Raw genomic sequence first — 16,545 nt, forward strand, 5'->3', positions numbered from 1 at the left:
ACGCGGAGCAACTGCAATGAAAATTAATGATTAAATCGGAATATTCTGACTTAATCCAGAAATCCACTGTATGGAGTAGTTTTTTTTCTAAAAATGACAAAATTCAAAATTTTAACTCTTTCCTGCCTCAAACCATTGGTGGCGTTTTTGCGAAGGCTATCGCTTGTCATCAATACACTTTCTAATTCTGCCGCCTGAATTGACAAACTAGCTGACAATATTGGAAGACAGTTCTACATCATTTCATTGAAACACAAGAGAAAAACCCAACAATTTACATGAACGCAAAGTAAGCCGAAGTGAAAGTAAGCCGACAAAAAAAGCCAAATGTTATGTAATAGGTATGTAATCTCTCAGAAATAATACTTAGTCAACTGTTACAATCTACACTGAGCATAGTATTATAGTGCATAATGTATTCCAATGAACCAAATAAGCATGAATACTTCAATTTTTAGTCGTCTAGTGGGTACGGGATTCAAGGAACGGCTGTCCATGGCCATGCCTCTCATCCACTGTGCGTTGTAATCCGGAAATCGCGGGCCGGAAATCGCAAAGCCCACCCACCGGCCCGTCAGGCTCAACTTAAAATACGGTTATCCCACAATTTTTCGGCTTACTCGAGCTCAATATCAAAATTTGGCTTGCTTGCCTATCGGCTTGCTTGATTGCGAACAAAAATTTATTCTACTGTCATGCTCAATTATTTGATTCTGTATTTCTGTTGGAATATCAATTTTGTATTTTAAGTTTTACTTGCTCAATGAAAAGCTAAAGTTGCAAGATTCTTGTAATATTTTTTTTGTCGCAAGATCAATCAAGATTACTTTTTTCTGCAAAAATCTTGAAAGATTAATTTGTTTCTTGACTACCCAGACTGAGGTCCAGACCCAAATTGTCGTCTGATCAAACTTTCCAGATCAAAGTTATCTCTGATCAGAATTTGAAAAGGGAAGTTAACCGTGATCAGATTTTCCAGACCCAAGTTACCCCTGATAAGACTTTCCAGACACAAAGGTCTCTGATCAGATTTTTCAGACCGAAGGCGCTCTGATCCGACCATCTTCAGACCATGGTCCAGACTCAAGTTCAGACCATTGCCCAGACCTTAATCAGACTAAGATCAGGCTGAAGCGCGCTCGAAACCAGTTCTGATCAGACTGAAGTGCGCTCAAATTATTCTGATCAGCTAAAGATTATACTTATGAACAAATCTCTTAATTTTGCTATAATATATTCTTTTTTATAAAAACTGATGTTTGCAGTATATAATTCATCTAAGGAAAATCAATTATAAAAGTACTGCTGGAGAAAACGAAACTCAACTTTTGATGAGAACAAATTTCATTAAGTGTTCCGTTTAGTGTATATTTCTGACTGGATGGATGAGTTTCGACAGCTTTCCATAAGAAACATCGTGGTCTCCAGTTGATCAAAATTTCCTGAGAAGGGGACCAGCCTCTGATGTCAGCTGGACTTCTTTTTCTGATCAGAGCTATCGGACTTTAGATGAGTCTCTGATCAGAACGCTGCTTTATTGTTGCCACTTGGCAGAGCCAAATTCTCTCAGTGAAAAAAAAAACAAAAAAAATAAGGCGCTCTAAATGGTCCCTGATCAGACCCAAGTGCGTTCGAAAACATTTCTGATCAGACCCAAGTGCGCTCAAAGATGTTATGATCAGACCCAATTGCACTCGAAATTGCCTCTGATCAGACTTTTCAGACCAAATTGACCTCTGATCAGACCATCTCCAGACCATCGTCCAGACTGTTGTGCGCTCGAACTTCCATTCAGACCCTGTATTTTCGGTCTGGGAACACATGGATGTGTGCTCGACTGGGTCTGATCATAAACCAATTTTGGTCTGGACCTCAACCTGGGTAGGGAAGTCTTGATCAATATCTTGGTTCATTTCGTATATAACTATAGTATTGATTTAATTGTGCATAGAAACAGTATTCGATCGCCTTTAGGACCATATGTCTGCAGCAAAACAATTTATCACAGAACGCAATTTCAAAGTTGCAGTTGTCGATGATGATGTCAAAAAAGCCCTAATAGCTCACAAAATCCGACCTCATGCTGGGGCGTTTGTGGGTGCCACATCAATGCGATTGGGCAATAAATTCGAGTGGATGTATCAAGACAAGTTCACTGAGGTCAAATTCAATTCAACTTATGAACTGCCTGCAATCGAACAGGTACTGAAAGGTTACAAGAAAAACCTGTGTCTGATTCTTGCGTCTAATGGTTCCTTCGTGGCTGCAAAGTGTGATATTAGTAAAGTAACTCTACTTGATGTCTCTGATGATCCACAACTAGATTTTATGAAAATAGCACGATGATAAAATGTTTATCTATCAACTGTTTGGGTTCATGTTTAAGATTTTCAGAGCAAATTGATAATTTGAATTATAATGAATGATAATTTGAATTATGGTAAAATTTGAATTCATTACTTTTTGCAACTAAGAGGTGACTTAACTGGTAATTATTATAGTAGTGTACAAACTATTTACACATCAAATAGTTTGCAGCCAATTACTACAAAGCCCATTTAGATTAGTGGTTATAACTTGCTATGCAATTTAACAAGTACCAAAGCGGAAGTTCGAATCGCATATAAAGCAAACATGTTTGCGGGAGTTAAACTGAACGTATTATTTTTCTTGCAGTAAGTTTTACTGAAAAACAACACTAGCCAATGTAAATTGTAGCATGAATAAAGTACTGGCAATCCTAAAAAACAGAAAGTCTCTAGACTGATTCAGCGCTGATTTGCTCTGCCACCAAACTCCGGGATTATACGCCACCTGCCCTTTTAAGCAATGCAATTTTGCGCAATGCCAACTTTAATTTACCCTATTGTTAAATTTTACAGAACAATCATTCCCAGTCCATTTTGTTCTGCTGTTTTCGTCTGCTCAGCCTACTCATTTCGAGGTTGAAAAACAAGATTACAGCTATCACCGATATCATTACGCGTAATTATTGATCAGCAATTGAAACTTCCGTCGATGCATTTCTCTTTTCCCCATTTTTTATTTTACTATTTTCTTCACACTCCACTGATAAAAAACTGAAACGAAGCAAAAACTCTGTCACACCAAAAAAAACAGTGAAGACGTTCAGTTTTGTGCTACGAGGGGATTAGTTTCAGTAGTTTTATGGTTTAGGTCAGCGTAGCACTTTTAGCTCATCACTTTTTTAGCTGAACACTCCCCATTTCAGTACCATAGTTAATCTTATTTGGAAAATAAAACAAAGTACTTTTTAGCTGATTTCATTCTTAAATGGATACCCAACAGCACAAAAATGAAGACCGTCACAGATTTTCAACAAAAAAATTAGAATTACGGTTCCAGGCCCACTCTAGTCAAGTCTTTTTGTTTTCACGGCTCATCTCGCTCTCAGCAGTTTTAATAACATATTTTGTAGGCTTGAATCTAAACAAAACGGAGCGACGGTTAAAAATGCGAACTTGAAAAGAACAATTCTAGCCGAATGCTGTTTGAATACCTGTTCAGTCGCTTTTTTTATTTCTTTATCGATACAGCTATTACAATATGCTTTCCACGCAACAATAATAAGCAACTGTAATCTCCCTCAATCTAGATGCTCCACTGATTTATAGAAAAGAAAAACAGAAATATCTTTTTATCATCAAATAGGTCTTATTCGGTCCTAAGGGTGAATTGGTTTCAGTGGTATTTTGGTTGGGGTCAACCTAGCGCTTTTTATTTGACAACTTCCTAGTATTACTAGTTTTATTATATTGCTTTTTCGAGCAAGAAAAAAGGTTTCTTTTCAACAATTTTCTCCTGCTATTTATACTAATCTTAACAATTTGTTTTTTCTTGTCTGATTTCAACAATGAAGCAGGATCATTGGGGTATTTGGGGCATTTTACATAAAACTTAGCCCGGTTCATTACAAGAAGCCCAGAAATGCGCGCTTCCGTTCGAAACTTCTGTTCAAATCGTATTGTTGTTTATCAATCTTAAATCGAGGCAATTGGAAAATCAAAAACAAACGAAGCTTCGGAATGAAATAACTACAGCTAAAGAAATCAAAGAAGTGCTGCTAACTAATACCTAACAACAGCAGCAGATCAACGAGAGTGGGTTCGAACTCACACACGCTCTGCGAACTATTAAAATTTTCATATTTCAATTTTTGTCTCAATTATAATACTTGCCTGAAGAAACTTTTACATGCCTTCACGCCATCTCTACGAGGCAAACCAAGTAATGGGGATGTTTTTATTTGAATACACATTTCAGTCAATAGAAGTCCTACATGGTACTTCCAATGGCTGCTGAGTGCGCTTGAAGCGAAAGAAGTCTTTTAATTCAACGAGAACAAAAACTCAGTTTAGCTTGAACTATTTGTCCTTGTTTTTTAAACTGAGACTTCTTCTTAATGTGTATTTGAATTCTTTTGCCGAATGGTTATACATAAATTGTATTTTATATAAGAGACCCTGTTTTGACAACAATAACTTTTCGACTAAAATATTCTATGATAAGACTCTGACTCTACCCATGAAAAGAGTGAGCACGATGCATCGGTTTCATATATAATGAAGAGACCCTCTATGGACACATGAAAAGAATCCGCATTGACGTTAGGGTTGTGCTTGACTGTGCAATTTGGGTCACTATCGTCCCCAAAAATAAACTATTAAAAACTTGCTAAATAAAAGCACCCAATACTGATTTTGTATCCGATGTTTTTTGCTAAGCTATCAGTAAAAGCAAACTTAAGCACTTTGTCAAAACTTGAAAAATATAGCTTTTATCTAGCTTTTATTACAACTGAAGAGGCCTTGTCTTTTTTCTCGCTGAAACCTGACGACCCGAGTCAAAACCAAAAGTCAATGCGTCTTGCAATTACATCTATGTTTAGTAAGAAAAAGTGGCTCAATATTCGCAAGAAAAACAAAAAAATGTTTCAACAGTTGCAGGTACAAGAAATGCGAAAAAAAAATATCACAAAAAACAAAGAGATCGTTATCTAGATCTATCGTGAGAAAATCAGAAAAGAGCCTTCACGCCATTTCATTGCTCAATTCTTCTATCAAAATATTTTTCTTCTATTTTTTTTCTCTTGAAACATAGATTGAAAATACGTAGACAGCAGAAACCTGCCTAACGCGAGTTTTTGAAATTCAGATTTGGCTTTTTAGAAACAAATTCAGTCTGTTTATAAAACATTCCTCATGAACCTCATTTTTTAAACAGTTAGCCACGCGGAGCAACTGCAATGAAAATTAATGATTAAATCGGAATATTCTGACTTAATCCAGAAATCCACTGTATGGAGTAGTTTTTTTTCTAAAAATGACAAAATTCAAAATTTTAACTCTTTCCTGCCTCAAACCATTGGTGGCGTTTTTGCGAAGGCTATCGCTTGTCATCAATACACTTTCTAATTCTGCCGCCTGAATTGACAAGCTAGCTGACTATATTGGAAGACAGTTCTACAACATTTCATTGAAACACAAGAGAAAAACACAACAATTTACATGAACGCAAAGTAAGCCGAAGTGAAAGTAAGCCGACAAAAAAAGCCAAATGTTATGTAACAAGGTATGTAATCTCTCAGAAATAATACTTAGTCAACTGTTACAATCTACACTGAGCATAGTATTACTGAGCAATTTTAGTCGTCTAGTGGGTACGGGATTCAAGGAACGGCTGTCCATGGCCATGCCTCTCATCCATTTTGCGTTGTAATCCGGAAATCGCGGGCCGGAAATCGCAAAACCCACCCACCGGCCCGCCAGGCTCAACTTAAAATACGGTTATCCCACAATTTTTCGGCTTACTCGAGCTCAATATCAAAATTTGGCTTGCTTGCCTATCGGCTTGCTTGATTGCGACCAAAAATTTTTTCTACTGTCATGCTCAATTATTTGATTCTGTATTTCTGTTGGAATATCAATTTTGTATTTTAAGTTTTACTTGCTCAATGAAAAGCTAAAGTTGCAAGATTCTTGTAATATTTTTTTTGTCGCAAGATCAATCAAGATTACTTTTTTCTGCAAAAATCTTAAAAGATTAACTTGTTTCTTGACTACCCAGACTGAGGTCCAGACCCAAATTGTCGTCTGATCAAACTTTCCAGATCAAAGTAATCTCTGATCAGAATTTGAAAAGGGAAGTTAACCGTGATCAGATTTTCCAGACCCAAGTTACCCCTGATCAGACTTTCCAGACACAAAGGTCTCTGATCAGATTTTTCAGACCGATGGTGCTCTAATCCGACCATCTTCAGACCATGGTCCAGACTCAAGTTCAGACCATTGCCCAGACCTTAATCAGACTAAGATCAGGCTGAAGCGCGCTCGAAACCAGTTCTGATCAGACTGAAGTGCGCTCGAATTATTCTGATCAGCTAAAGATTATACTTATGAACAAATCTCTTAATTTTGCTATAATATATTCTTTTTTATAAAAACTGATGTTTGCAGTATATAATTCATCTAAGGAAAATCAATTATAAAAGTACTGCTGGAGAAAACGAAACTCAACTTTTGATGAGAACAAATTTCATTAAGTGTTCCGTTTAGTGTATATTTCTGACTGGATGGATGAGTTTCGACAGCTTTCCATAAGAAACATCGTGGTCTCCAGTTGATCAAAATTTCCTGTGAAGGGGACCAGCCTCTGATGTCAGCTGGACTTCTTTTTCTGATCAGAGCTATCGGACTTTAGACGAGTCTCTGATCAGAACGCTGCTTTATTGTTGCCACTTGGCAGAGCCAAATTCTCTCAGTGAAAAAAAAACAAAAAAAATAAGGCGCTCTAAATGGTCCCTGATCAGACCCAAGTGCGTTCGAAAAAATTTCTGATCAGACCCAAGTGCGCTCAAAGATGTTATGATCAGACCCAATTGCGCTCGAAGTCAACTCTGATCAGACCAAAGTGCGCTCGAAGAGGTTATGATCAGACCCACTTGCACTCGAAATTGCCTCTGATCAGACTTTTCAGACCAAATTGACCTCTGATCAGACCATCTCCAGACCATCGTCAAGACTGTTGTGCGCTCGAACTTCCATTCAGACCCTGTATTTTCGGTCTGGGAACACATGGATGTGTGCTCGACTGGGTCTGATCATAAACCAGTTTGGGTCTGGACCTCAACCTGGGTAGGGAAGTCTTGATCAATATCTTGGTTCATTTCGTATATATCTATAGTATTGATTTAATTGTGCATAGAAACAGTATTCGATCGCCTTTAGGACCATATGTCTGCAGCAAAACAATTTATCACAGAACGCAATTTCAAAGTTGCAGTTGTCGATGATGATGTCAAAAAAGCCCTAATAGCTCACAAAATCCGACCTCATGCTGGGGCGTTTGTGGGTGCCACATCAATGCGACTGGGCAATAAATTCGAGTGGATGTATCAAGACAAGTTCACTGAGGTCAAATTCAATTCAACTTATGAACTGCCTGCAATCGAACAGGTACTGAAAGGTTACAAGAAAAACCTGTGTCTGATTCTTGCGTCTAATGGTTCCTTCGTGGCTGCAAAGTGTGATAATAGTAAAGTAACTCTACTTGATGTCTCTCATGATCCACAACTAGATTTTATGAAAATAGCACGATGATGAAATGTTTATCTATCAACTGTTTGGGTTCATGTTTAAGATTATCAGAGCAAATTGATAATTTGAATTATAATGAATGATAATTTGAATTATGGTAAAATTTGAATTCATTACTTTTTGACACTTAGAGGTGACTTAACTGGTAATCATTATAGTAGTGTGCAAACTATTTACACATAAAATAGGTTGCAGCCAATTACTACAAAGCCCATTTAGATTAGTGGTTATAACTTGCTATGCAATTTAACAAGTACCAAAGCGGAAGTTCGAATCGCATATAAAGCAAACATGTTTGCGGGAGTTAAACTGAACGTATTATTTTTCTTGCAGTAAGTTTTACTGAAAAACAACACTAGCCAATGTAAATTGTAGCATGAATAAAGTACTGGCAATCCTAAAAAACAGAAAGTCTCTAGACTGATTCAGCGCTGATTTGCTCTGCCACCAAACTCCGGGATTATACGCCACCTGCCCTTTTAACCAATGCAATTTTGCGCAATGCCAACTTTAATTTACCCTATTGTTAAATTTTACAGAACAATCATTCCCTGTCCATTTTGTTCTGCTGTTTTCGTCTGCTCAGCCTACTCATTTCGAGGTTGAAAAACAAGATTACAGCTATCACCGATATCATTACGCGTAATTATTGATCAGCAATTGAAACTTCCGTCGATGCATTTCTCTTTTCCCCCTTTTTTATTTTACTATTTTCTTCACACTCCACTGATAAAAAACTGAAACGAAGCAAAAACTCTGTCACACCAAAAAAAACAGTGAAGACGTTCAGTTTTGTGCTACGAGGGGATTAGTTTCAGTAGTTTTATGGTTTAGGTCAGCGTAGCACTTTTAGCTCATCACTTTTTTAGCTGAACACTTCCCCATTTCAGTACCATAGTTAGTCTTATTTGGAAAATAAAACAAAGTACTTTTTAGCTGATTTCATTCTTAAATGGATACCCAACAGCACAAAAATGAAGACCGTCACAGATTTTTAACAAAAAAAAATTAGAACTACGGTTCCAGGCCCACTCTAGTCAAGTCTTTTTGTTTTCACGGCTCATCTCGCTCTCAGCAGTTTTAATAACATATTTTGTAGGCTTGAATCTAAACAAAACGGAGCGACGGTTAAAAATGCGAACATGAAAAGAACAATTCTATCCGAATGCTGTTTGAATACCTGTTCAGTCGCTTTTTTTATTTCTTTATCGATACAGCTATTACAATATGCTTTCCACGCAACAATAATAAGCAACTGTAATCTCCCTCAATTTCGATCCTCCACTGATTTATAGAAAAGAAAAACAGAAATATCTTTTTATCATCAAATAGGTCTTGTTCGGTCCTAAGGGTGAATTGGTTTCAGTGGTATTTTGGTTGGGGTCAACCTAGCGCTTTTTATTTGACAACTTCCTAGTATTACTAGTTTTATTATATTGCTTTTTCGAGCAAGAAAAAAGGTTTGTTTTCAACAATTTTCTCCTGCTATTTATACTAATCTTAACAATTTGTTTTTTCTTGTCTGATTTCAACAATGAAGCAGGATCATTGGGTTATTTGGGGCATTTTACATGAAACTTAGCTCGGTTCGTTACAAGAAGCCCAGAAATGCGCGCTTCCGTTCGAAACTTCTGTTCAAATCGTATTGTTGTTTATCAATCTTAAATCGAGGCAATTGGAAAATCAAAAACAAACGAAGCTTCGGAATGAAATAACTACAGCTAAAGAAATCAAAGAAGTGCTGCTAACTAATACCTAACAACAGCAGCAGATCAACGAGAGTGGGTTCGAACTCACACACGCTCAGCGAACTATTAAAATTTTCATATTTCAATTTTTGTCTCAATTATAATACTTGCCTGAAGAAACTTTTACATGCCTTCACGCCATCTCTACGAGGCTAACCAAGTAATGGGGATGTTTTTATTTGAATACACATTTCAGTCAATAGAAGTCCTACATGGTACTTCCAATGGCTGCTGAGTGCGCTTGAAGCGAAAGAAGTCTTTTAATTCAACGAGAACAAAAACTCAGTTTAGCTTGAACTATTTGTCCTTGTTTTTTAAACTGAGACTTCTTCTTAATGTGTATTTGAATTCTTTTGCCGAATGGTTATACATAAATTGTATTTTATATAAGAGACCCTGTTTTGACAACAATAACTTTTCGACTAAAATATTCTATGATAAGACTCTGACTCTACCCATGAAAAGAGTGAGCACGATGCATCGGTTTCATATATAATGAAGAGACCCTCTATGGACACATGAAAAGAATCCGCATTGACTTTAGGGTTGTGCTTGACTGTGCAATTTGGGTCACTATCGTCCCCAAACCCCGTGACTTCTGGGGTCCTTTAAAGTTTTGATTTCGTAGAGTGTGTGAATTCAATTTTTAGATGTTTCAAGCTCCTTATTTTTTAAATTTGTTCTGTTCGATTTTGAATTGCTGCGTCAATTTAACTCAGATTAACATCTATGAAATTCATCAATACTGTGCAATGTTACAACAAGTGCGTAGATATAAAAAGCTACATTGAAGTATAGTGGTATTTTCTAAGGAACTCAGATTGTTAGATTTTTAGATTATATCTATTAAATGCAGCTCTGAAAATAACTGACTATTTTGGAAAAAAAATTTATTATAAGCTGAGAAAGTAGCGAATATGCTTGCAATAGTTTAAGTAATAATGTTAAATATTTCGGTGACGTTTAGTGGATTCTTAGTTTTTGGATTTTTGCTGTTGAACCGGATATTATTGGTGATTCACATTTGAATAAAGATCATCTATGAAATGTTATTATTGTGGTGCAGCATACTGAGTATCAGTAGCTGTGTTACCAGAATTGTATGTTCCCTCGCTAGTGTAATTGCCTCCCCAGTTGTTCTCTCCTCTCTCGTTCAAGTAACTGTTGTCCATCTCTCCTGGTCTGTTCATTGAAGGTGATTCATTTCCTAGTCCATCATATTGAAGTGGTCTGGTTTCAGAGTCGGGCTTCGGCGCGTTCCTAGGAATAAAAATTTTCGAATCTTTTCAACATTTGCCCTGCCCCCCCCCCAACACACACACACACACACACACACACACACACACACACAGAGAGAGAGAGAGAGAGAGAGAGAGAGAGAGAGAGAGAGAGAGAGAGAGAGAGCTTCACACACACTGAGAAGCATTTAAGATGGCCGAAGATCAGTCAGAGCACATTTGTGGACCGCTATTCAGGGCCATGCCTCTCATGCGTTGTGAGTTGTATTCCGGAAACCACTGGTCAGAAAACCAACCCACCAGTCGGAAAATCTTTTACCGGCACAACTTCTACTTTTTGTCGGCTAGGGCAGTTTAAAAAATATAAAGAGCAAACTGGTGTCTTGCAAGAAAATTTCAAATTTTCATTTTGTGGATATGATAAAAACTCTAGATTGATATTATGTTTCTTGAGAAGTTTCTGAACGGTTTCCGCTTTTTCTGATCCCTTTGCATGGAAAGGTGCCAAATGAAATCGCCACGCTGTGCTAACAAAAGTCTGTTGCAAATAACAAAATGGGTAATCTGCACTCTCCCAATTCAACGAAAAAATTTAACACCAAAACGTTCAATCTTCTTTATCTTCGAAGAAAGTATTATGAATGAAGTTGGAGGCAGAAAATATATATTGTCAAAAACTGTTTTTGATTAAAAAAAATGGAGCTTTTATGTCGAAACCCTAAAAATGGACCAAAAACTGCTTATAACCAATATACTTGTTTGTCACTGGACAGAATAAAACAGACGAGTAGCCTCATCGTTTTTCAATTCATTCAAAGTGGTACCTGAAGCGTCCTGAAGTATAGAATCCAGTCTCAATTTTTTTTTTGATTTGAGATAATTTCATTGAAGAATTATCAATTCCAATGAGTCCACCTTAGAGTTTCATTTTTAACGCAATACCCAGAATAAGATCACAGCCAAGTACAACCATATTGCTGAGAAATAACTTATCCTTTCACCGTACTATGATTAATTTTTTTTCATTTCCTTTTAAATTCCATGATAAGATTTCAAACTGACCCTTGCTATTGTCTTCAGGGCGCTAAAAAGAAGTTAATAGCGCGAAAAGAGCACAATCCTTTTCCGTATGCGATAACCCCGTGGTTATCCCTTGTTAAAGTATTGTGTGATGACTGATCCCCTTAATCCCCTAATCGCTCTCCGTCAAAGATAATCCCTATTATCCCATTCTCAAGTATCGTAGAATGACTAAACTCCTTAATCTCTGTGGACCTTTTCCGTCTGGGATAACCTCCTATTTTCCCCACTGTCTTGAGACAGTATTTAATTAGTACTCACACACATTCACACATACACACACGAACATGCACGCCTTCAAGCACATACACACAGTTCCGCGCACGAGAAAAACTATAACATAACCGACTAACCTCGGGCGAATTGCTCTCAAACGACCCGCGAGCGGTTGGCTTCGTCAGTAGCTAGCCACGGGGGGGGGGGGGCACCGGGGGCTGATGGGGGCAACAGCGCGGTGGGGGTGGAGACAATAGTGGGGATGGGGGGGGTCAACAGGTGTCTCAACCTCTAAGAACCGCCCTTCACACCATAAGTATAAGTATAAGTCTCCAAAACAGTTTAAGCTGAAACAGAGCTTAAAGACTCTAAGAGCACATAATGCCCGCTGGGCGCTACCTGTTTATCCCGTTTTTGAGGACGAAAAGGCAAAAGCGTCAGACGAAAAATCGGTCAAGCAAAAAATTGCATGAAAAAAAAACCGACAGGACAGATATAATTGCTACAAACTTCGTTTGAGAGCAATTAAAAATACTCAAATTTTACCTCAGCAATTAAAACTTAAAATTGATAAATAACATGCACCCACTAAAAGGGGGACACAAACGGAAAAAGATCCCAAAATAATTTCGAACTAAGAGATGAGGGGCAACTGATAATTGGGTTTTCAAGCTCATTTTGATCTATCTAATTGACCTAAGAACAAACATAACCCCCCAGGACAAAACTTAATACTTGTAACCTCAAAAACTCTTCCCATTTTGTTCCATTGTTTCCTACCAAAAAAATCAAAACAGGAAAAGACAGTAATGATTTCATGAAATAATTTTGGCGCCAAAACATACAGTTGTGGTTTCAAACCCAAGTGACCTCAGATCATATCATTTGGATCGGCACGGGCTCACGAGTGACCCATAAAAAACATCTTCTCTGAAGGGCTCTGGTCTCAAATAGCCTGGGTAATGATGGTTCACTCAAGGGTGGGGTCCAGAAAATGGTCCGGGAGCTTACAGAACCTATTATTACGAAAGTTTTCGGGTCTGGAACCTCGGGTCTGTTTAAGGGTCTGGAACCTCAAACTGGGTACCCCCATCTTTTGACATCGATGCTCTAATTTTTTCAGATACCTGTGTTTCAGTAGCACTACAGTGAGCACAATTGTGACCATAAAGAGAATTGCAACAATTGCAAATAGAATGTAGACAAGAATCCACGAAGCTCCTTCTTTATCGTTTGTTTTGTTGTTGACAAATAATTCTCCCGTTTCAACGTCCTCTCCCACACCACCTGAAATGATAACGCACTCGCTATGTTCATTGATAAAGCGGCGAGGTTATATAATAATTTTAATAAAGTGTTATTTATGGGACCCAAAATTGCCATGAAAAGCCCTATGCTAAACATTAATGAACAGATAAAGTTTTGCTCGACCCATACTTAATTTGTCGAAGAGAAAAATTTGTGTGGTCAAGCAAACTTATAGACTGCCCCATAAAGTTGGAATAAGCGAAAGCTGGAAAAACGCCAAATATGAAATTGAGCATGCACGTGTACACTGTGTTTTCGACGGAACTTGATTATGAACAAAAAGTTGAAGGAAGGAAGACAAAAGGTTCTACAGGATCCATGAAAAGACCTTTGCTCATCTTTACCTAAGAAACTTATACCTATTTCTAATTTCAGTCACTATTGCCCCACAGCGTTATACGTTTTGGATCTTCTCATAAATTGATGTCTAAATTGAGGTTCTAAGAATCGATGGGCTCTGGTTAAATGTTAGCCAAAAATTGGATAGATTTTTGTTCATTTGAGAGACTCAAAAACAATTAATTGTTCTAAAGCAGGCACTATTATCTCCTATTTTTTTTAATATTCAACACGCCAGGCAGTGCTTGATTGACTCAGAGCCTGTTAGTTTCAAATTAGACAATAATTAGTCTGCGTTTTATTGAGAAAAAAGGAGTTTATTTATGGAGAGTGCAAACAATATACAAAATATCCTGTTAGTTGTGAACAAGATTGGATAGAGAACCAAGACATAAACTGAGGAGCAAATTTTCTGGCAAGTAAAAGCCAAACTACGAGCCGAGAAAAAATGTTTTTATTGCCAAACAAAGTTGTTTTGATAGACCTCACAGCAAATTCCTTGTTAGATAGAATTTTCATCTCAATAAAAAGTGACAGATTTATGAAAAACCATTGCTTGAGTAAAAGTGTTTGCAAAACAAATTTAAAAACACAAAACATAATTTTGTGAGCCTTCAGTTAAAGCATCCCATTCTGTAATTTAAGTAAATATTGCCTCAAACGCTGGAATCATCAGATCTGTTCTTGAATTGCTGTCTAGATTGTATTTTTGGAATTGATCGATAGCCGATTGTCAGTTCAAAGCTGACGTGAACTATCAGTTGACGTCTGCCGAAAACATTGTGACATTTTATAGCTCTTCAACCAAAATGCATAAGAGTTTCTTGTATTTTACTAATCAACTGCTGCACAGGTTTGAACAATTTAGACTGGCAAGTGTAAAAAGTAGAATAACCATGGACCCGATTTAGTACTGCTTTAAGACTTAAAATTAGAGGAGCCCAGTTCTGATATTGTCTGGCCGTTAGGTCCGGAAAATTGAAACTTGCTTTTGCGTTATTAAAAAACAATTCAATTTTCAGTTAAGAGGCTAAAAAAATACCTAAATATTCCACTGAATTTTATTGTAACATTTGAACAAGTACGTGCAAAGCGGCAAAATTGATATAATAATTCGAAATACTCAATTATGAAGCATATGAGGTTCTTTACTAGATTAGTTGAAATTTTGTTGAAAAAAAATGTCCTGTTAGTTGTGACCAAGACTAGTTAGAGCACCCGGAACAAAAACATTATCAGATACATGCAGAAGAAATTCATAATTGATTTAAGAACAGCTTTTTTTCTCCGTAACAGAACCTATCCATATACAGTTTTTTTTATATTTACCTTTATATAATCATATAATTCAATTACAATGGAAAGTACCAACTGTTGTTGGGCGGCAGTTGAAAATATGCATTCCTTACGCTAACGCTATGTATATAATCTTGTATTTTCGGAGTTCGTTGTTTTTTCTCATTTTTCGTCGTTCTTGCTTAAAAAATAGGTTAACTGTGGACAACGATGACAAGAAAGCGCTTGAATTTTGATGCGTATATTGTTGGATTATTTAACGAAATTAAATATTTCATGTATTAATTTTGCATTCAAGTGTTCCTGCAACATTCTTCAATTAACCCAAAATTTTCTGTCAATTCTTTTGAGTTTTCAATTCCAATTTATTTCAGAAATTTCTTTATGTCAAGAGCATTGATGGGTACATACACATCTTCCACTCCTCGTTCTATTTTCTATTGGATATTGCGGAGGAAATTTAAGCAGTTAACCATAATTCAGTGTTTTCAATCAACCCCTAATTGGCATGTTGCTAACAGATCTTGAAATTTTCATTTTGTATTTGAGGGATAGTTACACACTCATTTTTCGTGGAGCAGAAACCTTAGGGTATACACTATAGTACGTAAGTTGTGATCATAAAATGGAGCTGGAAATGATAGCTAATTTAAGAGATCATAGTAAGACTCTCGCAATGTGGATCAGTTGGCTCAGTGGAGAGCACAGGATTGCAATCAATTAAAAGATTATGGGGCTTGCAACCCACAAAATTTCTGTACTTTACTCCTCTCGCTATAAAGGTGTTGACATGCAATCAACATAACGAGCTAGTTGCTCTAATAAGAAACTAAGACGCAAACAATTACAGTGAGTAAAAATAAAAACAAAAAAATTATGTCACTAATTTCCACGCTTCTTCGACATTAGGCATCATATGTAATGGTGAGAAATGTTTACAACTTTGCAAAAAAAACTTGAGCTATAATTTTTCTGACCTTCATTGTTGTCCACACCCGCTTACAACTCTAATCTTAATACATGGGTAGAATGAATTGTGACAGTTTGAGTATATTTACTCCACGAGAGTGTACGTTTTGACGCGTTATGTTTATTCACAAATTTTGCAGTTTTTCCAAAACTTTAAAAAAATGTTATCAGGGAACAGTTATTTCATTCTTGGGGTTTGAAACTTTACAATCACTGAAATTGCACTCACCTGTTTTGATTGTGGCGTATGCAGGCCTGAAACTTTTGCGTCCATGTGCACCCACAGTCCAGATTTCTACAGTGTATTCTGTTTGAAATTGCAAAAAATACAAAACAAATGAGCCCTGATTGGTCACACGAATTGGAAAGACAACATCTGAATCTTGAAGAATTCCCTCAGTTGATTTTTGATCATCTGTTGTTTTGTAAGCTATCACTTCAAAGTGGTCCCATTGGCCTTTTTTGGACTCCGAGAACTCTATTTCAAAGTTTCTGTCGTCGTTTTCATGCAGTTGCGAGGCAATAACGTCATAGGGTGGGAGGGGTGCTGAAATAAATTGAAAACTTTAATTGCAAAAGACGAAGTTTGCAAGTTCTAGCTAGTTCACCTCTGACTAATTCTCCCTTCTCCCATGCTTCAGTATTCAGTACACGCATATTTTTTACAATTGCAGACATTACGAGCAAAAGAAATTATTGTCAAATATATATTCACTAACGATATCCTTCCTTTTT

The 16,545-nt window shown here is 36.9% G+C and overlaps 2 protein-coding genes across 3 annotated transcripts in view; one reads left to right on the forward strand and one right to left on the reverse strand.

Annotated features, from left to right (window-relative positions):
* LOC142335079 (uncharacterized) overlaps positions 1–2,446 on the forward strand; it is a 96,094-nt gene extending 93,648 nt beyond the window's left edge. For both annotated transcript variants that reach the window (XM_075383418.1, XM_075383419.1), the window contains exon 9: positions 1,975–2,446. In XM_075383418.1, coding sequence (XP_075239533.1) covers positions 1,975–2,346 — 372 coding nt within the window. In that variant the 3' untranslated portion in view covers positions 2,347–2,446. The remainder of the gene's footprint in view (positions 1–1,974) is intronic.
* A 7,793-nt stretch (positions 2,447–10,239) lies between these two features.
* The window catches only part of LOC142355276 (uncharacterized), an 88,947-nt gene continuing 82,641 nt past the window's right edge, over positions 10,240–16,545 (reverse strand). The window contains exons 16-18 of the mRNA XM_075407483.1: positions 16,040–16,357; positions 13,026–13,185; positions 10,240–10,624 (exon numbers count right to left, since the gene is read on the reverse strand). Coding sequence (XP_075263598.1) covers positions 10,417–10,624; positions 13,026–13,185; positions 16,040–16,357 — 686 coding nt within the window. The 3' untranslated portion in view covers positions 10,240–10,416. The remainder of the gene's footprint in view (positions 10,625–13,025; positions 13,186–16,039; positions 16,358–16,545) is intronic.

This window comes from Convolutriloba macropyga, chromosome 2 (genome assembly GCF_964194025.1).
Source record: "Convolutriloba macropyga chromosome 2, txConMacr16.3, whole genome shotgun sequence".
Taxonomy (NCBI): Eukaryota; Metazoa; Xenacoelomorpha; order Acoela; family Convolutidae; genus Convolutriloba; species Convolutriloba macropyga.